The 23,808-nt window shown below is 43.9% G+C and overlaps 1 protein-coding gene across 5 annotated transcripts in view; it reads right to left on the reverse strand.

Annotated features, from left to right (window-relative positions):
• CPED1 (cadherin like and PC-esterase domain containing 1) overlaps positions 1-23,808 on the reverse strand; it is a 211,074-nt gene that overhangs the window by 92,907 nt on the left and 94,359 nt on the right. For all 5 annotated transcript variants that reach the window (XR_012903743.2, XM_075928925.2, XM_075928905.2 and 2 more), the window contains 6 exons: positions 19,514-19,656; positions 17,770-17,842; positions 9,591-9,758; positions 6,390-6,494; positions 5,453-5,622; positions 856-923 (listed from right to left, as the gene is read on the reverse strand). Coding sequence is in view for 4 of the 5 variants with exons in the window: in XM_075928925.2 (XP_075785040.2) it covers positions 856-923; positions 5,453-5,622; positions 6,390-6,494; positions 9,591-9,758; positions 17,770-17,842; positions 19,514-19,656 (727 nt within the window). In the remaining variant the exon portion in view is untranslated. The remainder of the gene's footprint in view (positions 1-855; positions 924-5,452; positions 5,623-6,389; positions 6,495-9,590; positions 9,759-17,769; positions 17,843-19,513; positions 19,657-23,808) is intronic.

Raw genomic sequence — 23,808 nt, forward strand, 5'->3', positions numbered from 1 at the left:
GGTTCGCATGTGGCCTTTGGTGGCCAGGCTGGCAGCTATCCTGCCATAGACGGCTGCGTCCTCTGTCTAGTGCGCAGATCATGGATGTTGAGGGCATCCCCCCAAACCTGAATAAGGTCCATGATCTCCACCCTGGACCAGGAAGGTGTCCGCTGGCTCATGTTTTTGGGGCCACTGGGTCAGGGACAGTGATTGCTGGCTCTGGGCTGGCAGGCTTGGAGCTGGCACAAGCACTGTGGCCAGAGTCAACCCCTTTAAGGGCTCCGTGGAGGAGGGAGCGAGAGGAGTGTTCTTGGTTGAGGCTGGAGTAGCCACCAGAGCACCCTGGGAAGGCTGGAGGCCCCCTATTTCAAAATAAGTGTCTACACAGCACTTATTTTGAAATAGCTATTTTGAATTTGGCGTTATTCCTCATGGAATGAAGTTTACCAAATTTGAAATAAGTGCTCCACTATTTCTAATTAATTTCAAAATAATAGTTTGGCTGCGTAGACATACCCTAAGTTCTGCTGTACACATTACATTGCCATTCTTATTTGCAGACCAGAAAGAAAACAACTCCCTCCCCCAACTACCCCAACAGAATTATACAAATAAAAGGTGACACTTGTATTCATTTCAATTTGGGTCATACGCTGCCTGCTCTACTCCCACTGGAGCCCATGAAATAACTTGTGTGAGTTAGTCAGACAGAATTTGGCTTTTTATGTTTAGTAAATGAGCCACAACTTTCTAACTGGAAAGCATGAATATGAGAAATACATCAGTTCATCAGAACCACAGACATTCCCAGATTTTTGGAACAAACAAGAAAAGCATGTGGTATGTAACAAGAAAACCAGTCTGATGTCCTACCTTTCTGGTTTTTCACTACGTTGAAAGGAGCTCTTTGTTTAACACCTTCTTTTTCTGGGAAAGAATTCCTATCAATGCAATAGTAGAGATGTTTCCAAATCAATGAGAGGAACAGAATCCATAGAAAACACCTTTTAAAAATTCCTGTCTCCTTGGCATGGTATTGGAGTTTTGTTTTTTTTTACCAGAAAGATGCACCTTTTGCACTCTCATTCCCAATACCAGCAATCTTACCTATAATGAGCATAATGGAAAATTCACAGCCCATAGTAAGCAATAGCTCATAGGAGAAAAGTAGAAAAGAAAATCAGGAAAGTAGCTTAAGAAGGAGGGAAATCTGGGACAGGAGGGGGTTCCCCAGAACAAAAGACTTCAAATTGCTCACACATCACATTTTTATCCATTTTTAATGTGCAATTCAGGTTACAATATGTACAAAAACAATTTCTTAAAAGCAAGTGAAGACTTGAGTTAAGTGGCACATGCTGGATTTAGGTTAGTATGGCTCTCTATATTGGAATTAAGTAGACAAAAGTAATATTAAATTATGTACTTGCTAATCCAAATCCAAATAATACACCTAAAACTGGGATTCATACATCATCTTCTTTCATCAAATGAAGACTAGCTAGCTGCAACTACTCAGGAATGTGTCAAACTCCAAATTAGTTAATTCAGCAGATTTCCTCCTACACTAACTCAAATCCATTTTTGGACACTACTGGAGGCTGACAAAGTAGTACAGGCTCTTCCCTATAAACACTGTATTAGACTGACAGTGAGAAATGACAGATGCAGAGCTCCAAAAGGGCTCCTTGGAGGACTCAGGTTTTCCCTCCAAACATTCCCTTTAAATCCTCTTGAAGAATTACATTCTCAGAGAAACCTATTGTTAATCAGTTTATGATTTTAAAAGGCATAAATCCATATCCTGTGTGTATGAGGGGAGCAGTAAAATCGTACTTTGTGGCCAACCACCACAAATGTTTTAATGAAACTTGCAAAAAGGACCTTTAAAATGAATCATAGCCACTCCCACACTAGAACAGAGAATTCAAGATTATACCAGTGTGAACAGAAAAGTGGCAACTAATTTCCCTACTGCTGGCACTTAGCAAGGCTGCATGGCATGTGTGTGTGTCTCTTCTCCAGAAACTGCTCTACAGTTGTGTACATTCATAGGCTTCTTCAGAGATGCTGTTTACAGATGTAATGATAGGCATTACAAGTTCACTATTTGCTCATTCTCACCTAACCTTTGACCATTTCATAATGGGCCTAGATGAGTTTCTGGAACTCTTCTTGATTTTCCCGTGGAAAAAGTGCAGAGAATTCACTAGGGATGTTAAAACTGTAAATAACAATTTAGCTGGAAATGTGGATGAGTAATGTTGACCAGTAAACTCCTTTGAGTAGGGTCTCCATCCTCCGAGTTCATAAGCAGCAAGTCTAAATCAAATGGAAATTTTTCAGTGGGCCTTTTTAACTACCCATTTATACATCCATGAGGAATATAAAGTCACGCAACTGCCATTTTGTACATGAAATAACAGATCTTGCATATGCCAATAAGTGGGAACAGTTAAGGAAAGAAGACCCATTAAACTCAGGCCAAAATCTGCAAAAGTCAGGATAACAGTCTTGATAAATACAAATAATCAAATCTATGAACCTCACAAAAGCTTAACATTTAAACAAAGAGCTTAAGGAGGCTGTCTTGGGATGAAGCTTTCCTCACTTTTTTTCAGTTTACTAACATCCATAACCACACATATAGCAAGTATATTTACACTGACAAAAAAAAAGTGTGTTCCTTAATCTAATGTGTACGGGAGTCTGGGATTGAACTGAAGATGCTAACCCAAGTTAAAAACCAAGCTGCCATGTCCTCTCTGCTATTTTAAACATAGTTAAGAACTCTTTTTTTTTTTACAAGGTAGACATACCCACAGATCGCACGGGTGTTGGACAGTTGAGTAAGTCCAACAATGAGGGACAAAATCCATGGTTATTGTGAAAACATTTTTTTCATTAGAAAATGGAAAATTGTCATAACTGAAACATGGCATGGAAACAAACTGGTTTCAAATAAAATTTCATTGGGATGGTTTCTCAGGGTGAAGATAGAATTTCTGTTAAGAGAAAGAGCCCTGGTACATTGCCTCAGCATGAGGGCACTCCTTGGAAGGCAGGAGGTCCTAAATCAAGTCTCCAATACAACTGTTCCTAAATCAAGTCTCTACCAGATTTGGTTCATCTGTCTGTCTCTCTCTTTCTCTTTCTGATTTTTGATGAACATTTTTGAAAAAAGTTGGTTTTGTTCCACATCCGAATGGAACCAAATGTTGAAGCTTCAATTGATTGATTGATTGTGAAACAGAAATCTTTACTGACCAACTCTTTTTGCCGCTTCTAAAATACCAACCTGGATTCAATGAGCTAAAGAAATAGCTCTATAAGATTAGGCATTAGAGTTTACAACTGTAGGAATAGGCAGGCTGACCCATGCCACATAATAGCAGGTAACAGCATACTTACAAAAATGTCCAACTAGAAGAAAAAAATTAATTAGGGGATTTGCTCAGTGCAAGTGAATGGTACAACCTGGACTAGAACTGTAAGCATTTAAGGTTGTTGTTCTTTGATATGCAAGGATAAATATTTGGGCAAACTGGCAAGAGATTATTTCTGAATGTAAGCAGCTGCATCTTTGAATTGCAGTCCATGAATTAGCTAGCAATAACAGTAATCCTTAGCATTTATATAGTACTGTACTATGTCAAAGCACCATGAAAGCATTAATTACCCCATATGGTAGGGAAGAATTAATCCCCATTTTACAGAGGAGCAATTTGAGACCCAGAATGTAATAGACTTGCAGAAAGCTAGTCATGGATGACTTGAATGAATCAGTTGCAGAATCAGAATTAGAATTTAGGAATCCCTACAATATGACACCTCTGCAGACAAAATTTCCCAACTAGGCAGAAATATCATACTAGTTTTGTTTGCACAATTACCCTGAAAACTTGTTGGATGAAATAAAACTGAAATGGGGCTTCTAACTAATTCACAATGGATACAATGCATGCACCTCACCAGGAGGAGAGTTGTATACTTGCATTCAATGTCATTAGCAAGGAAAAATTGAGTATGGAAAATAAATACGATTTTCTTCAACTTTAGAGGAAGTCTATATAGGACCAAAATTACAATAATAATACTATTGATCTTTCCAGCCAGAAAACTTTGTTAAAGTGATGTTAAACTGGAAATTAGACATCATCAACTAAGGAGAGTGGTAGGAATCCAAAGAAGGATCCATACAAAAGCCTACATCTGTCAATTAATCATAGTTAATGCCTGTCATAAACAAAGTAAAATTAATACAATATTTTAATGTGTTAATCACCTAGCTTAGGCAGGTGAGGATGGGGAGGGAAAGTGAAGAAGCCCCAGATTGTGGCTTCCCAGGTGGCAGGAAGTTGGGGGAGGCTGGCACCTCATGGCTCAAACCCCAAGAGTGCCTGGAGCCCTGAGGCCCACATCATGCTCCGCCAGGCCCCACTGAAGCCCCAAACCCAGAGAGGGGCTGAAGTCTCACACACCAAGCAGAGTTGAAGCCCAGAACCCCTAGCCTTGTAATCTAGAAACCCCCAAAATATTTAAATGAAGGGTATTATAATACTGTTTAACAGTACAATTAAAATGGCAATTAATTATGGTTAATTTTTAAAATTGCTTGACAGCCATACAAATCCCCAAGCCTTTGATACATTTTCTAAATGTGATGTACATCTCTATTTTTTAATGAATCTTAGTTCACCAAACCTTGTCTATAAATAATTGGTTTCAATTTTGATTGAAAAAATTATCCTTTTTCCATTGACAAACAATTGGCTTACATTTTAAAGTCTGTTTCCACCATATGGGAAAGATTGAAGTCTTATCTTTATTTATTTATTTCAAGTGAAAGCTTAAGTCTGCAACAGTCATGACCACTGCCCTTAATTTAAACCCTTCACAGCTGATGTGCTATTCTGATAATATTATTTCAAATCTTAATAACTTTAAAAGTGAGAGTTGCTTTTAGAATTAGATTTTCCAAGGCTGGGTGCCAATTAAGGGGTCTCAAGCGGGGCATGCAAAAACTGTGACAAATCAAAATCACCTCTGAAAATCTTGGCTCAAGTTTTTATCTCCTGCCTTCTTCGTTGGGTTCAAAGTTGAGAGCAAGGAGAGGGAGATTTTTTGAGCTCAAGTAAACATCCCTATTTTCAAAGCATAGTAATCCAGAAAATACTTGTCTAAATTATGTCAAAACTGCTCGAAAAATTCTCTCACCCCACATTAACTTTGCCACCAATAATCTTGTGTGTGTAAGAAGGGGGAAAACAGGGTCCAAAACTAGATTTATCTGGAAATTCAGTTCAACTGTAACAATGGAATACCTCCCAACACACCATAAGAAGAAATGTTGGGTTAGTGCCTTGGCTGGTATTAATTGGCATAGCCCCTTTCTGAAGTCAATGGAGCTAGACCAGTTTCCACCAGATGGGGATCTGGCCCTAGAAGGATTATCTAATAATCATCTTACCATCCTGAGAGATTTGGATGTGCCTCTTTATTCATGAACTGGAACTGCTCAAGTAAATTGGAAAGAAACCGATGTACTGTCAGGAATGACCCAAGCTTTCCCATTGGGTCTACCAGGTGATAAACATCATGCAACAAAGTTTGGATCTTGGGTGCAGAAGATGGGAAAAGCTGAGAAGAGAGAAAGTCAATTAAGATCAGTTTATTAAAGACAAAAAGATTCTCTCAGATTTTTTCTGTATGCCTCTTTGATTAAATCACAAAGTAGCATCTGGTCCTGCAAACTGTTCCAATAGGCAAAACGCATGTTTTATTTGTAAAAAATAACAAGGAAGATAAGAAATATTAGGAACAGATTATGCCTGTTTAATAGAGTCTCCTAGCATTCATATTAAGATACATTCCTAAAGATATGGTAATTATCATGGGCCCAGTCTTACAAAACCATGCTTACCCCTCAACCTGCATGGATCATTTGTTAAGTTCATGATGTTATTTCTATAAACTTCATCCTTTCCCATCCCATCCTCTTTCACTGTTTCCTACCCCACTGCATCACATCATTGCAGAATATCTAAAGCGTAGGCTTTGATACTGCAGTTACACATGTACTAAATTTTAGGCACCTGACAGCATCCTTCTTAAAAATTAAAAACTTGTGGTATACTACAATTCTGTTCTGTCATATCTTTATTAAATAAATTATGATTTATGATGTCTTAAAGAAAAAGTACCTGGGTTCTGACCATTTTATATATATTTCAAATAAGAACATAAAGCCATAATAATTTTAAAGATTTAAAAAGTAGAAACACTTTCCTCTTAAATAACTTCAGCAGCACTGGCTTACAGTTGACCCACTATATCCACCCTAATGACATCACACGAAAGGAAATTGCACAGTACCGAAACAAACACAATAGTAGTGTTTACATTACCAGCTCATATTGTCCCATATTCTTCAGTTCTTTTATAAAATTAATCATTGAATTGATCTCTTCTAAAGACAGGCATTGCTCATATTCCTTCTTGTCATTTTCATCCTGCAAAAGAAAGAACTGCAGTAGCTGGTGCCTAGTAACTTATGTCTACACTGCAACTGGATGAGTGATTGCAGCTCATATGGGCAAACCCAAGCTAGCTTTGATCTAGCTAGTGCAGCTACAAATAGTAGTGAAGACACAATGACATTCAGTGCAAAATCTAAGGGTACGTCTAGACTACATGCCTCTGTCGCCAGAGGCATGCAAATTAGGCTACCAGGCATAGGAAAACGAAGTGGCGATTTAAATAATCGCCGCTTCATTTAAATTTACATGGCTGCCGCGCTGAGCCGACAAACAGCTGATCAGCTGTTTGTCGGCTCAGCGCTGTAGTCTGGACGCGCGGGTGTCGACATCAAAGGCATCTGTCGACCACCCGGGTATACCTCATCCCAGGAGGCATGGCGACAGAGGCATGTAGTCTAGACGTACCCTAAAAGTCCACCTGGGAATCTGAGTATGTGTCCCTACCATCTATGCCACACATCTTCATTGCAATTTTTAGAGGTTCCAGCTAGACTAATTTTAGGAAGGGTATTCCTATATGAGCAGCAATCACATATCCAATTGCAGTGCAGACCTAACCCTGAGAATGAGTGATATCCGCTTGTTCAAAACATAGGAGAATAAGATTGCTGTCATAACAGGGAAGGTGTTTCTGATCATCCTACTGAAATGCCTGAAATATGGCTTGAGACAACTTCTGTGGTTTCTGTATAGCTCAATCTACAGTCTATGCCACGCATTCTCTGACTAGAACAACCAATAACAATAAATAGTCTTGCAGCACCATAGAGACTGACAAAATATTGATGGCATCATGGGCTTTCGTGGGCACAATCTGAAGAAGTGGGTTGTGCCCATGAGAGCTCATGATACCATCTATATGTTTTGTTTGTCTCTAAGGTGCTGCGAGACTATTTGTTGTTTTTTAAATGTTTCCAGTTACAGACTAACATGGCTACCCCTCTGAAACTTCCTTTTGTTGTTCTTAAGTTAACAGCCAATGTACAGACTTTATAGCTATTTTTGCCACAGTGCAGCCATCAGCACTGTGGATACTGCTACAGCAGTAGGGTGTGCACGAGGCTATACATTTAGCTGTGGGTCAATGGCTTCCAATTACAGATGGCTTCCAATGGATTCAGGTGTAAGTCAAGGATGAATTCTCTTGCTTATATTATTTAATGTTCTAATGGATGATCTGATAAACTGATTGAGATCAAAGTAGGAGGTGAGAGGTTTAAAGATTTGTCTTTAGACTATCTTGATTATGTGGATGATATTGCCTTACTTGGAGGAACTATTGACCAACTACTACTGATGCTGAAAGAACTCTGACATCTATGAGATGTAAGATCCATGTGCGGCTGGTATGCTAGGTGGGGGGAAGGCATTGCCTTCCCAAACTGCCAGCCTGGCTGCACCCACACTCTGCCCCCAGGACACCTACTGTATGCATACTGGGGGCGGAGTGTTGCTGCCCCCCAGCACCGGCGCTCTCTGTGCTCTGGGGAGACTGGGGCCACAAGCTGCCCAGCCTCCTTGTGCTCCAGGGCTGGAGAGGATGGGGCTGTGTGCTCTCCTCCCTCCCCATGCTGGGGGCAGAGGGTGGCACACTGCCCTGCCTCCCTGTGGTGTGGGGAAGGGGCCTCAGCAGAAGGGGTGGGAATGGAGGTTTGCCTCCCCCAGGCCTACCTTCATCTGCCATAAGATCAATGATGATGAAACCAAAGCTAGGTAAGCCTTCTATAAAATGGAAACAAATAACCTCTTAACATTGTATGTATATGGCACTGACACTGAATGGGTGAATAGTATCATTTATCTGGGTAGCTGGTTGACAGCAGAAGGTTCTAAATCTCAAGTCACATGTCAGCTCAATCTTGCACCAGCAGCACCTTATCTTTTAGGTAGTGGGATGCCTGTGTGACAACTAAAACAAGAGTATTCAATGTAGAAGTGATGAACAATTTTTTTTTATATGGAGCAGAAACATGGCCAATAAAGCCCTCTCAGGAGAGAGAAGAAGAGTTTTCAGCATCAAAACTTAAGGTATATTTTTAACATCTGGTGGTTTGAATTTATCATAAATAAGGAGATACTTAGATAATCCTGATAAATTGTAGTCTTGCACCAGTTGAGAACAAAACAACTGCAGTGTTGGCGTAATGACCAGTGTAGAGAAGAAGGTAAACTTTTATGGAAGATTTAAAAAGCTAAGGCTGAAGGAAGCTGAGCATGCAGTCAACAGTGAATCATGTTGAAAGATGCAATTTTGAGGAATTTAAGAAATCAGAATCCTCCTATACTAATTCTTTCTGAAAGAACTTGACTCCCAAGGGATCCTTCAACATGGTAGTCTATGCTACACACCCACATCCCATCACAATTATATCATAGCCATGTGACTATGCTGCTACTGTATACCATAGATGGAGACCAATGTGGCTTGGCTATATTCAGCTGGTACGTAGTCCTTTGGGCACCATATTCAGCTGGTGAAAGTTAGAGCAGTCCCCTAGCTACTCTAACCTGATCCAGGGGTGGGGCAGGGAATATGGGAGACCAAACAAGCTCCCTGGCAGTTCTTCCTTCTTCCAGGTTTGCTGTGTTCAATGTTTGGTGTAAGACTGGATCTGGTGAGAGATAATTAGTACAAAGGGGCAAGTGAAATATTCGCGGAGAAATATGATGCATTGAAATGTGGCAATTTTTGCATTATATAGGTAATCTGAAATCAGTTCTGTATTCATAAACATTTCACAGAAACTGTATAATGAAAACTGACTTTTTCAGGGAAACTGGTCCCAACATTAAGCTAAACTGGTTATATTTGAAAATACACAGAATGTCACAAAACTGCAGTTTTGAAAATGAACAGTTGAAGATAGAAAATGGAAGAAAAATAAAAGGGAAATTCATCATATATTTTTAACAGTTGCATACAACTCTGACTTGCAGCAACCAGTTCTATTGAACAAATATTTCATGGTGTATTATAAAAAGACCCTCACAAAGAAAAGGTCATAATTTAGAATTAAATATTTTCAGTTAATTTGTAATAAGAAAAATGTTTATGAAACCCACTCTCACCTTAATCACAGCTAATCTGTAAATGTTCTGTAAAGCCTCAAAGAAACTGGAAGTTGAAGATGTATTAGATAAGAGAAACTTGAAAGTATCCTCCAGAAGGAATCGTTTTACAGTTTGGTCCTCAAGATTCAAGTCATCATCAACTTGAAAGTCAAAGTGTTCATGCACCTTGAAAGAAAAAAAAAGCAAAGAATTAACGTACAGCTTTTATGTAAAACCCAGTGCTCCCAGATACATACAGGTTGGATTTATTTATTCAAAGGAATCATAAAGGGTATGAATAAAAAAGGAATAAAATTCCTGCAGATGATAAACAAATAAAGCAGTAGTATTTTACTTACATGTACTACTTATACAATAAACAGAACTGTAACACAGCAGTTATACTTCATTTTCTGTAATAATTACACATCACAGTGTTTGCTGACCCCTAGTGCACTGAGACGAGCATAGCATTATCATATATAGTAATGTGTGTTTTTGCAGCCTATTTTTTAAAATGCTCAGTCTTTTTATATGTTAAAAAATTAAAAAGTGAAAACTGCTAAGGGATAATGTCATTCACAAAATTTAAATTGTAATGCTTAGTTAAGAGCATTTCGGGTAGGCTTTCAATAGTTAAGGATATACATTTTACACTAGACACATAGTACAATCACATAATTTCTATTAATCATAAATAAATTCTTTTTTATGACCCAATACAACAGCAACTTACATCTATTGGGGTTTATATATAATATCACTCGTGGGGGAATTCTGCCTCATTATGCATGCACAGAATTCATTTATCCCACAGATTGCTTTGCTTCCCCACAGAAAAATGACTTCTGATGTGGAAGAAAAGGGAAGATGCCAGAGTGGCGATGAACCTCTCTCCAGTCGCACACCCAGTTGGTGAGAACATCCAGAACGGCCCATACAGATATGTGTCACTGCTAGGGAGTGGAGGGCTGGACACTCATTCGTGTGAGAAAAAGAGACTCTCTGTCCCCTTCGCTTCCTCTTGCAGCACACTGAGGGTATGTCTACACTACAAAGTTAATTCGAACTAACAGCCATTAATTCAAATTAACTTTCATAGGGGCTACACATACAAAACTCTAGTTCGAATTTAAAGCGAACTAGCGGAGCGCTTAATTCAAACTAGGTAAACCTCATTCTACGAGGACTAACGCCTAGTTCAAATTAAGTAGTTCGAATTAAGGGCTGTGTAGCCACTTAATTCGAACTAGGTGGAGGCTAGCTCTTCCCAGCTTGCCCTGGTGGCCACTCTGGGCCAAACCAGGGAAACTCTTCTGCCTCCCTCCTGGCCCCGGAGCCCTTAAAGGGCACTGTCTGGTTACAGTGCTGGTGCCAGTTGCAAGCCTGCCAGCACCCAGCCAGCAGACCCTGCACCTGGCACAGCATGAGCCAGCCACCCGCTGCCACCCAGCCCTCCACCTCTTCCCGGGACCAGGCTGGCGGCTCCCAGGAGCCTGCCCGGGACTGCAAGAGGCGGGCGCCCACCTGGTCTAGTGCGGACATTGTGGATCTCATTGAGGTTTCGGGGGAGGCCTCCAATGTCCACGATCACCGCACTAGGCACAGGAACACGGCTGTCTACAGCCGCATGGCTGCTAGCCTGGCCACCAGAGGCCACATGCGGTCCCAGGAGCAGGTCTGCTGCAAAATCAAGGACCTGCGGCAGGCCTACTCCAGGGCCTCCCAGCCAGGGGCCGACCCGGAGGCATGCCCTCATGATGAGGCCCTGGATCTCATCCTGGGGGCTTACGCAGTCCGTGCCCCCCAGGTGGTGATTGACCCCGGGGCAGAAGGCCCTGTCTCTGACACAGAGGAGGAGGATGAGGATGCCGAGAGCCAGGGGCCTGCAGAGAGCCTACCCAGGACCCACGACCCCTGAGGCATCCCACGGAGCACATTGGCTGTTTCGTCCGAGGCCGGGGAGGGCTCCACATGTGAGTGCCATCATGCTCCCCTTATGTGTTTGGGGCGGGGGTCGGAGAGGGAGCCCAGGAACCGTGCGCCTGGGCCTTGCCCACCATGGAGCAGCAGCTGGGTGTCATGCAGGGGCCCTGGCCCATTCCCTACATGCCGACCTCGCCTTGCAGAGCGGGGCTGGGTTTCACCCAATGTGTCCCCAGGGAGAACTGACCACTGCTCTTGTTTCACCACAGCTGCAACACCTGGGACTGCAGGGCGCACCACCCCGCCTGCAACAGACACCTGCACCCGGGCCAGCAGGCGTACCTGCAATCTGGAGTACTACCAGCGGTGGCACCTGCGGCTACTGGAGCACCAGCTCCGCACCCAGGACCACTGGGTACAGGAGGACTTGCGGCTGCAGCAGCAGAGCTTGGAGGCGCTGGAGGAGCAGGGCCGTGCCCTCAGAGGTCACCTCCAGACCTTGGTGGACAGGTTCCTGCCTCCTCCTGCTCCAGCCCCGGCGGCCGCCCCAGCTCTCACTCCTCCTCCCTCTCCCGCTTCCTCCGCATACCCCGTCCCTCCTGCCACACCCTCCACACCCACTCCCCCTCAACGCCCCCACACCTGCAGTGCTGCGAGATGGGAGAGCCAGCAGGACCCCCAACCCTGAGCTTTCCCTTCCCTTCCTCCCCTTCCTCTCCCTTCCAGCTCCCTCCTCCCAGGTTTCCCCCTTCCTTCTCCCACCCTCATTCCTCCCTCCCCCCACCTCAGTTATGTACAATAAAGAGAGGTTTTTTTGGCAAAACAGGTGTCTTTATTTTACATTAGGAAGGAGGGTTAGAGAGGGGAAAGGGAAAAGAGGGGAGGGTGCAAGAAAGCCCCAGTGGGGCATGCAGGGAGACTTCAGTCCTCCACCTGGAAGCTCTCCCACAGGGCTTCCTGGATCTGGACGGCCCCTCGCTGGGCCTCCCAGATGGCGGCAGTGCGGGGCTGTGCATACTGGCCAGCCATGCGCTCAGCCTCAGCCATCCAGGCTGGCAGGAAAGCCTCCCCCTTCTGCTCACATACATTGTGCAGCACACAACATGCTGCCACTATGGGAGGGATATTGTGTTCAGCGAGGTCGAGGCGGGTGAGAAGGCATCTAAATTGGGCTTTCAGGCATCTGAAGGCCCCCTCGAACACAATGCAGGCCCTGGTGAGCCTGTCATTGAAGGCCTGCCGGGAGAGGTTGAGGTGCCCCGTGTATGGCTTCATCATCCAGGGCTGAAGGGGGTAGACTGCATCCCCCACCAGGCAGACGGGCATGTCCATGTCTCCGACCCTGATGTGGCCATCGGGGAAGAAGGTCCCGGCATGCAGCCTCTGGCACACGGAGGAGTTCCAGAACACCCTGGCATTGTGTGCCTTGCCTGACCAGCCCACATTAATGTCCGTGAGCTGGCCCCAGTGGTCAGACACGGTCTGTAGGAGCACGGAGAAGTACCCCTTGTGGTTGATGTACTGGGAGGTCTGGTGTTCCGGGGCACAGATGGGGATGTGCGTCCCGTCAATCACCCCCCCCCCCCGCAGTTGGGGAAGCCAAGGGCACCGAACCCCTGTATGACCACATCCAGGTTGGTGAGGCGAACCACCCTACGGAGCAGCACCCTGTTGATGGCCTTGACCACCTGCAGAAAGACACACCAAACCATGAATCACTGGGGTGCCCGGGTGGCTGGGAGTGTTCGTTCCCTGGCACTGCCCCGCGTCTCACTCCCGGAAGCGACCCCTGCTGCGATCCTGACCGCTGTGGCTGCGTGTAGTCCAGCTGGGACAGACCGAACCCTCCCGTGCGGGGCACTTTTGCCTCCTCCCCCCCGTTTTCCCTGGAACGGCCCATCCCCTCCTTGCAGCCCCCCTGCCCCCCGGCCCAGTTGCCGGTGAGTGCCGTACCTGCATGAGCACTGCTCCGACGGTGGATTTCCCCATGCCGAACTGGTTCCCGACGGATCTGTAGCTATCCAGCGTGGAGAGCTTCCACAGGGCAATGGCCACAAGCTTCTGGAGGGGGATGGCAGGCCTCATGCGTGTGTCCCGTTGCCTCAGAGCCGGGGCGAGCCACTCGCAGAGCTCCAGGAAGGTGTCCTCCTTCATTCTGAAGTTCTGGGTCCACTATTGGTCTCCCCAGCACTCCAGGATGATGCGGTCCCACCAGTCATTGCTGGTGTCCAGACACAGATGAGGTGGGGCACGCTGGTGTCCGGGCACTGCTGCGGCTCCTCCAATGGGAGCCACCGACACAGGCAGGCAGAGAGGAAAACGCTTTGCTGTCCCTCGGCGAGGTAGACAAGCAAGCGGAAAAGCTGAGAACTGGCTGTCTGGAGGGGGGGAGGTCCCTTTAAGCACGAGCCTCAGATAGCCTCAGACAGCAGCCACACAAAGCAACTACTGACCTGATGCCCTGCTGGAACCAGTTTCAGCTGCCCTTAAATGCGACCCAGCTTCCAATCAGTGTGGACGCACTATTTCGAATTAGCAAAACGCTAATTCGAATTAATTTTTGGGTCTATATGTGCTACTTAGAATTAGCTTATTTTGAATTAACTAATTCGAAATAAGTTCAAATTAGCGCTGTAGTGTAGACATACCCTCAGTGTGGAGGGGCAAGTCTGTAGGGATTTCTGAGGAGGTAGGTGAGGGACATCCTCTACCCCCTCAAGCAGAGCAGAACATTGCCACCTGCCTGCTTAGTGAATTCCCAAGAGTATAAAACAGGTGTAAACATTTTAAGGCTTCTTTACTTTGCCAGAGTGGTGTAAAAGACTCTATGGGTTTATAAATGTTCATGGATCTTTAGGGTACGTCTGCACAGCAGCGCTAAAGTCATATTAAGCTATGCAACTTCAGCACCATCAATTGTGTGGCTTAAGTCAAAATAACTTGATTTGGCTTTTGGTGCTGTCTACACAGCAGGAAGTCCCAGGAAAAACACTCTTCCTTTGACTTCCATTATTCCTCATTAAATGAAGGTTACCATGAGTTGGAGTAAGAAGTCCTCCAGCTCAACATTATTTTGAAATAAAGACTTGTAGTATAGACATGCACCATGTTATTTCGGAATACCATCAATTATTCCAAAATAATGTTGCTGTGAAGACGTACCCTAAGTGATTAGAACGGGTCTAAATTTTTGTACTGAAAACATTTCCTCTCAAAATGTGCTCCGTGAACTGTTTGCTACTGACGTTACCGGAGTTGGTCAGAAGCCAATACAAATTGTGAGTTTGATTCCTCAGCCATAACTTGCTCTTCAGTTGCCTGCGTTGTAACACTGACCATATGGCTGCCTATATTTGTTGACTAATAACTAGAAATAAAGGCTCAAACCTAAGTACATTACTATTAGGCAAGAAGTTTTGGGGATTTCCCCATTGTTCCCCTTTCCTATTCTCCACACATTGTATTGTAGTTTAAATAAATTACTGAAATAATTGAAATCAGAGCAATTACATTGACAAATAAAATATGCAGAATTTAGCAAAATTTTAAAATATTGTGCCCATCATTTTTAATTTTTTGGCACAAAATTTGTAATTCTAGTGGTGCAGAGTTCCCCCAGGAGTAATTAATATTCTTATTTTCTTTGCTTCTGTATCTAAATATGTTTAAGACATACTGTTACAGTATTAATATCTGTTAATATTTAGTAGCTGACAGTAGATATCTTTTCAGAAGTACTTCGAATTGCTTTTTTAGAATAATGAACATGTGCTGTCATAGGAAAGCATTTAACATTAGCACCAGAAAGTAGCTACAATATGCATTTTGACTTGCATTTGAGGCTCATCAATAGGTGTCATTAGCACGTAGAGAGCTTTTGTTTTCAAAAGGATTTTGTACTCGGTTTACCTTTGAGGATTACTCACGAAAGAACTGTATTTATTTAGGATCTGAGTTGAAGTTAGTAGTAAGGTGGACAAAATAAGACCTGTGGACCAGATTCAGCCCACCAAAGCTTTGAATCAATTTTGTCACCATCACCTAGGATGCCAATGATCCGCACCAATGGCCCATTGCCAATTGCCCAGCAAGAAGCTAGGGCAGACTCCCTGCTTGCTTTGTCCACAAGCTGCTTGAAGTGGCCAGCTACTGGGGTCAGCCTTTTCATCTCTGCAAGGCATGTGCCCCATAAGGGAGGGAGGGCAGGCTCTGTATGCTGCCCCTGCCCCCAGCACTGTCCTTCCATATCCCCTTAGAGATGGGAAATGGGAACTGCCTGGGCCATGCCTGCAGCCCACAGACCTCCCCTCCCCACATGGCACACAGCACAGAAAAGCACATGGCCCCAGCAGCCAGCTGCTTTGAGTGGCATGTAGAGTATAGCAGGCAGTAAGACTGCACCAGGGTCCTGCTAGGCTGCTGGCCAGAATGGTAAGCACCTCTCGGCCAGAGCCTGCAGCTGGCAACCTACCACCTCCTGCACTCTATTCCCCCTGCCCCAGGTCACAACCCAAACTCTTTATCCCCCTTCCTGCAGCCCTTTTCCTGGTTACAACTCCCTCCCAGAACCTGTAGTCCCTCTTTGCACCTCAATCTCCTGCCCCAGGTCATAACCCCCTCACACCCTCAAACGCCCTTCCTCACATCTCAATCCCCTACCACAAGCCTCTTCCTGCACTCAACCTCCATCACAGATCCTGCACCCCCCTCCAAGGAAAAGTGCAACCCTTGACCATTTACCAAAATCTTGGGGCACCCCTCCCCCCCGATCAAAAATTATTGCTCACCGGGTTACTTACTGGGTTAGTAAGCTGTGATGAAATTTGCATTTCCTTATACTTAATAAGAACCAAGTATCTATATTTATTCTGTGGTCAGTGCAAGATTTACTATGTCAACTCATGTCTTTGCGGTTTGTAGATAATGTAATAGGAAACTACAGAGTTATTGTTTAGCAACCTAAATTGATTTTTTTTAACCAAGAATTGCTTTTTAATTTTTGGTTTTGGAACCTTCGTGGGTATTTTTAAAATATATTTTTCCTTTTTTTCTTTTGTATGGAGGATTTTTAAATTCCCTGAAGCGGTTCAAAACTGCTGGAAAGTGGCCCTAAAAGGGCAGCTGAGAATTCCTCTGATGTAGGGGTATAGTGGGTGGTACAAAGCTGGCGTACAGTTCTACACTACACTCTTCTCCCTCATGGTGTAAAGGGAAAGTTGAGGTGGTCTGGGAAGTGGAAAGCAGCATGATGGTCAAAGTAATGGGCCCATGGGCTGCACACAGTTTGTCAGGATAGGCCACTGGCAGGCCGAAGTCAGGTTATTTACCTGAGTGTCCACAGTCACAAAGCCCACAACTCCTATTGGCCATGGTTTGCCCTTCCTGGCTAGTGGGAGCTGTAGAAAGTAGTGCAGGCTGTAAGCCTTGATCTTCTCCTAAACCTTGCCTGCAGCATATACACTTCCCAAAAACTTGTAACTGTTTTACTCGGTTGTAGCAGTAATGCAAGGGGCCTGCAGAAATCCCATTTCTGTGAGAAGTTTGCTTTGGCAATCACGTAGGCGATAAGCAAGATAGACTAGAGTAAGGCCACCACTTACTGGCTACCACTTTCCACAGCTCCCACTGATTGGACACAAAGTAAACATCTTGTCTGGTGGCTCATCAGCTGCCAACTCTGATGAACAGTGTGCAGCTCATGGGCCACAGATTGCCCATCTCTAAGTCAGAGTATGTTGTGCTCCACAGAGCTTTGCAGGCATAATGGCCTCTAGAGGAGTAGGACCAGCCAACACAATTTAGTGCAGCACTTAGACTGCTCTAGATTGCACTGGGAGACTTTTAGCCGGCCTGAAGTCCTTGGTCTCCCCCATTCAGCTATGAGAAGTTTCATTCCACAGCCAATGCCTACTCCACTAGCCCACAATGCCTTCTAGCCAGGTTGTTTAGATTCTGTTCAGATGTTGTAGAGATCTTAGAACTGGACATATTAGTATTATTCTTTAGTCCATAAGCAATTATTCCAGGTCCAAGATTTGTGTATAATTGCCTAATGGTTAGGGGGGCAACCATCAATGGCAGTTCTCCACTATGCTTTTCTTTTAGTGTATGCTCTTTTCAGAAGGGCCAGTTTCTCCATTTGGTTTTCTAGAGCTCCTATCACCAGGGAAGATAACTGCAAAAGTACTGAAAATAACACTTCCCTCCCCATCATCTCATCGATTACTTACAGTAAAACATTTTTTTAAAAATATGATTGGCACCTGCTTACCTCAAGCACTACTGGATATATGGAGGTGTTGAAGCCAATGTCAAAGGTTAACATTTGAAAACACAGACTGCATCTGAAATTAAATAAGACAAAAATAGCACTTGTTAGATTATAAGTATAAAATAAATATGCAAACGTTTAAATATGGCATGTGAAATAAGTAAAAACAGGAGGAAGCAGTTGATACACTTACATTCAAATAGGTTCAAATCCTCAGCTCATGAAAATTAGCAAAGTTTCATTGGCATAAATGGAGTGATACTAGTTTACACCAGCTGGGAAGCTGACCTAGAGACCTCAAGCCACTATAGTGTTTTTCACTGTTGTTTCTTTTAGCAAGCCAAGTAAAATAGGTTTTGTGTTAAAAATGTTGTAACAAATCCATGACCACCTAGGACCAGACAAGGTTTGGGAGGACAGAACCCCATTCCTCCAGCACTGAGGTAATGGAGCATCCCCGTGACTTTAAGCACCCTAGTACTTCTAAAACACAAATTAACAATGCTAAACCTACCCAGTAGAGAGGAGTTGCACACACCCCCATTGGTCAGTTCTTAACCATAAAGATATAGATAAGCACAGTGTTGCCCATCACTCATTCCCTAACCTATTCAGCAGTAGCTGCACTGAGAAATGCTACTCTAAGCCATGGTTGCTGCTTCATTATTTTACTCTGAAGCCTAAAATACCACCAAATGTGCCAAGCACAGACAGAGGATGGAATGGGCATTTCTAACTGTAAGGGTTTTTTGTTGTTGTTGTTTTTGGTTTTTTTTTCAGTTTAGGCATTCCTCTGTTAATGTTCAGTACATTCTGTGGTACTTTAGGTTTTGGGATGTGTTGGGGAAGGAAACACTTGCTGGAGGGTATGGGGTTCTGCAACTGCATGGGTGACATTTTGAGGGAAACAGATGTGATATGAGGGTGAGTGGATAGCGAAGCTCATGGATTCCATTGTGACCTGAAAGGTCTTTGCTGCAATTGCATGATGGGATTTTGCATTCATATGAGCCTGGAACTACAAGCAAACTTAGATATCCCATGCCTGAGAAACAGCCAACTCATCAATTTGGTTTGGTGAAACCATGTGAACCAAAACTAGCTGCACAGCTCTTAAAAATAACTATATTTACATTCACAATCTCTTTCTCTCTGGCGCGCACACACACACACACACACACACACACACAATATATATATATATATATATTTGGGGGAGGGGGTGTGAGAAGAGAGAGATTAGTGTTATTTTCAGAGCATGCTTGCACACAGAGTCAGAGGCCTCTGTAATTTGCAACAGTCAGCTACAGGCACTAAAGGACCATATTACCAAATGGAGACAGCTGGAGCAAACAGGCTACACCAATCACTCTTCCAACCCTAGAGGCTCAAAGCAGGGAAGCACAGGAAACAGCTACGTCAGATTAACACCCATTGGGAACTCCTCATTTTCGGGAGGTTTCTGCTCACTTTGTACTGCCTGAGCAATACATAGAATCTGACCCTGGGTATTGATTATAACTCCTTGATTTTTTTTTGAAATAGTATATTTGGCCCTCAAGTTGACAAGGTGGATGCTACTGCAGTTGAAGATCTCTATTAACCAAACACATTATTTCACTCTAATATCAAATATGAAATATCAGTTTCTTTGTTACAGCAGAATCTATGTACTTTAATACTTTCCATAATATTCTTAAAAACCTGAGAATAACTTTGCATTTATTTATTGGAAGCTACGTACCTACTGAAGTTCTTTGGTCCCATGTCGGGTGATTCACTAAATATCTCAGCTACTAGTAAGAGTTTGCTTATAGATGCTTTCATATTATCGAAGGCTTGCTGAGGGGAACTTGATTTGAAGAATGTCTCAAAAAATCTTTGTAGCTGTAAAAGATATTGCACAACTTCTTAAACACTTATCCTACTATCTTTTTAAGGAACAACTATTAAAAGGTTGACAAATGTCAAAATTGTTAAGAATGCCAGCTTTATTTGCTAATAGGACCCAAAATTAAGTGAAGAATGACATTAAATGTTCCCTCAGGAATCTATCAGATAAGTTATTTGCATTTAGAAAGAAGCAAAGCTGAAATAAACTACATTATTTGGTATGAGAAGGCACTGCATTTAGACACAGAAGTTCCACAGCCTAAATTTTCTTTCATAAAACATTTTGCTATTAACAATACTCATGCTTAATTCTAGTGTAGTAGAAGAACCTGACGGAAGCAACATATTCTAAGCTAAATCCTTTCTTCTTGCTAACACGTTGGGCCAAATGCTGATGTCCTTCCCCTTTGGCTATGTGCTCTAAGCTTGAGTAAATAATCTTTATGCAGAAGATGGAAGAGCAGTCAGGGTAAAAGCAATCGTCTCCTTAGCCTAACCCATCATCTGGCAGCACCATCATTACTAATACGGCAACCCTTGTGACAGGATGCTCCTGCACATGAGTAAGTATTTTAGCCCACTGATCTCCATATTGTCAGATACACTGGCCTGTACATCATTGACCCCTCAATTTACTCCCACCACTCACCCAAATGCACTCTTCCCACCAAAGCTAGAAGATAGCTAATGGAACCAGAACACAAAAGTTGCACAGTTCCCACACACAGCTTCTTGTTAATTTTAGGGCTGTCTGAGCGTACAGAGGAAGGAGTTGTATTTGGTCCATAGTTGCAGTGCAGTGATAATATATTGCCTTTTTCTTCAGAATAAGCCATGAAAAAATGAACAAATTGGCTAAACCAACAACATGCTTTTTCTTGTTCTTCTTTGCTGTTAAATTAAACAAACCAACCAAGCTTGGGCTCAGTGACATGAATTATTTCACTCTACTGTACTTCTCAGAAACACTCAGTGTTTTGAATATTCAATGAAAGGCCTGAAAAGCAGAGCACATATGATTTAATCAAATATTCCCCTATGCAATCGCATGTGTGCGTGCTCATGGATAGGTCCAAAGTGTGGCACACCTAGGGCTTTGGATTGCTTACATGTAGTTACTCCCTTCAGCTAGCTTCTGCCCCTAGACAGTCTTCTGCCATGTCAGGAGGGGTCTGGACTCGATCTCTCGAGGTCCCTTCCAGTCGTAGTATTCTATAATTCCTAGTATTCTATGATTTTATGAATGCATTTTTGGGGACAGATTCTGGGGTGCTGGCTTGTGCACCAATACAACCCAAAGGCCCATAAAGCTGCTATAGCCAAGGATTTAAATGGCATGGGTAGAACTGTTCTAGTCATTTTTACACTGCTCTCTTCTATCTATACCCTCAGTATAGGGGGCACATCGGGGTGTGTTGAGGAGACAAAGTGGCCAGAGGGTGCTGTACTAAGGAGATCACTGGTTGGTTTAACTAGGGCTTATTGCAGCTGGTTCAAATTGTAGCAGCCCTGCCAGAAGGCTCTCTATTGGAGGCTCTTTGGGAGCCTCCACTTGACCTGTCAGCAGTGTGAAGGGGCCAGCCTGTTGATTAGGCAGCAGCGTGAGACAAGAGCTGGTTCCTCTGTCCCCAGAACCTTCCTTTCCTAGAAGAGTAGGAGGAAATGCCACTCAGACTTCTTGCTGCCAGCCTGCCTCCCACTGGAGAAGCAGAACTGCAACAGAGCAAGAGCTCACCCCTGCCCAAGCGAGGACTGGGAATGAATGTGCAGGCCACCACACTGGCTCTGAGAAAAGGCTACACAACATGAACAGATGACATTCTTAGCTGCTGTGAGAGGGAACAAGCTTCATCCCAGACAGAGCCCAGCATTAAGAAATTGACCCAGACAGCAAATCAGGTGCACAAAAATACAGCCAACCTGTAAAGCAGTCCAGACCCAGCAGAAGTAGCCCTGATCATAACCTGGGGTGACCATGGGGACAGATTCCTTGAGAGGCACCCGAAATTGGGACTCACCACTGCAAGCTCACACTACAGAGCTAGAGGCAAGAGGCACTCTGTCTAGGATGGAGCCTAGAGGACCATTTGGACTATTGGTTAAGTTAAGGCTATTTTGTTATTTAAGTGTCTAGAACTCGTATTAGGGTCAGCGTTACACCTGTGATTTCAGTCATAGCAGCTCTTTGCTAGTTCCTTTTACTAATTATGGGTGTGTCCTTCCTGGCTAGGTAGCAGATCACTGGTGCTGAACATGGGTGCAGTGTTTACATCTGATTAAATTCCTGACTTGACTTATCTTTTGGAAAGAAACCAACAGCCTGGAATTCAGTGAAAGGCAGGTGGGGTTTTCTGCATGGCATTAGCAAATCGCAAGCCTGCCTCAATATCCGAGTACAGGAATCTTCATGGGCAACTGGTTTGGATGTGGCACTAAGCAGAAATAACAACTGGTGGGCTGGATCTTAGGTGAGGTAAAAAGTACTTTCTAACTTGTAAGCATCCCTGCAATAAATAAGTTGTTTGGGAGGCTGGATGTTGAAGCACCCCTTTTGTGTAATGACAGATAAGAATTGCTTTCTGAAGCAGGGGTCATATATGTCTCCTTTTCATTGTGTTGGCTTCACATTAAGCAATAATGTGCTGGGATATGGAGACAGCTTGGCAAACCAGAGTTCCAAGATCACTGCACTCCCCTGTGTGGTGCTCCCACTTTAATGTCACTGCTCAGGGGATATGCATAGCAGCAGAGGTTTTATTATGGGATTTTATTTTTTCTTTGGAAAAAAAGAGGTCAGAGTGTTTTATTGTAGTGAAGAATAAATCCTTCCTAGTAGGAAACATTTTCTTTCATATAAATCTCCTCTCTCTCTTGAGCTTTCTTGCATTCATTCCTTTTATTTTGCATCATATGGAAAATAGCTGTATTTGATATTTCTTCACCAAGCCCATTCAATGTGTGTATTTATGTCTACACACTTACACTGACAGACAGACACACAAGCCCCTTTGAGTATACATTTGGAGAAACCACAATAACGAATGCACCTCCCAACATACAGACTGGTTCTGTGCAAAAAGGCCAGAGAAGTTTATATCACAATAATTCTATTCACAGTACTGCACCCCACCACACGTAAGCCATGTACACACTAGGAAATTATTTCAAAATTAATAAATTTGACTTAATGACTCCTGATGTAACAAATTCAAACTAGGGTGTCCTCACTATGGGGAAGCAATGACATTAGTTCAAATGAGTCTGAAATAGCGCATCCATACTGAATAGAGACTGCCCTCGTGGGCCTCGTGCTGTGCCTCATGGTGCAGTTCTTCTAAACTGCCTGCATGTTGCTCCCGCAGGATGAGGACCAGCAAGACAAACCCCAGCATGGCTTGGAGGCCCTGCTCACCCAGGTCCTGGTGCTCCTGCTGTTGCACATGCCCCTCAGTCTGCCAGAGGTGGCATTGTGTGGTGTCCAGGGAAGGGAGACAAGCTGGGACTGCATCATCCTGCAGGGATGGGACAATCAATAGTGGTTGCGCAACTTCCGCATGAAAAAGACCCTCTTCCTGGAGCTCTGTAAATGGCTCATTCCTACCCTCAGGTGACAGGACACCCGACTGAGATCTGCCATCTTCATGCAGAAGCAATTGGCTGTCACTCTGTTGAAGCTCACCACACCGGACAGCTCCAGCTCCATTGGGAACCAGTTTGGCTTGGGGAAATCCACAGTCAGGGCCATGCTCCTGTAGGTAACCAAGGCTATAAACCACATGATGCTACGGAGGGTCATCACTCTGAGAAATGGGGACACCACTGTGAATGCCTTTGCTGCCATGGCTTCCCCAACTGTGGAGGGAGGGGGGAATAGATGGCATGCACATCCCCATACTATCCCCCAACTTTATCAACAGGAAGGGGTACTTCTAATCCATGAGGGCCTGAAGCACCATGGAGAAGGGATGATTCACTGACATCAATGTCCAATGGTCTGGAAAGGCACATGATACCCACATCATCCTGAACTCCTGCCTCTTCTCAAAGATGCACACCTGCACTTTTTTCCCTGACTGCTTCATCAGAGTCGGCGAGATGGACATGCCCATAGTGATCCTGGGCAACTCAGCCTACCTCTTGCTCTCC

The sequence above is a fragment of the Pelodiscus sinensis genome, chromosome 1, assembly GCF_052426305.1.
Source record: "Pelodiscus sinensis isolate ZL-2025 chromosome 1, ASM5242630v1, whole genome shotgun sequence".
Classification (NCBI taxonomy): Eukaryota; Metazoa; Chordata; order Testudines; family Trionychidae; genus Pelodiscus; species Pelodiscus sinensis.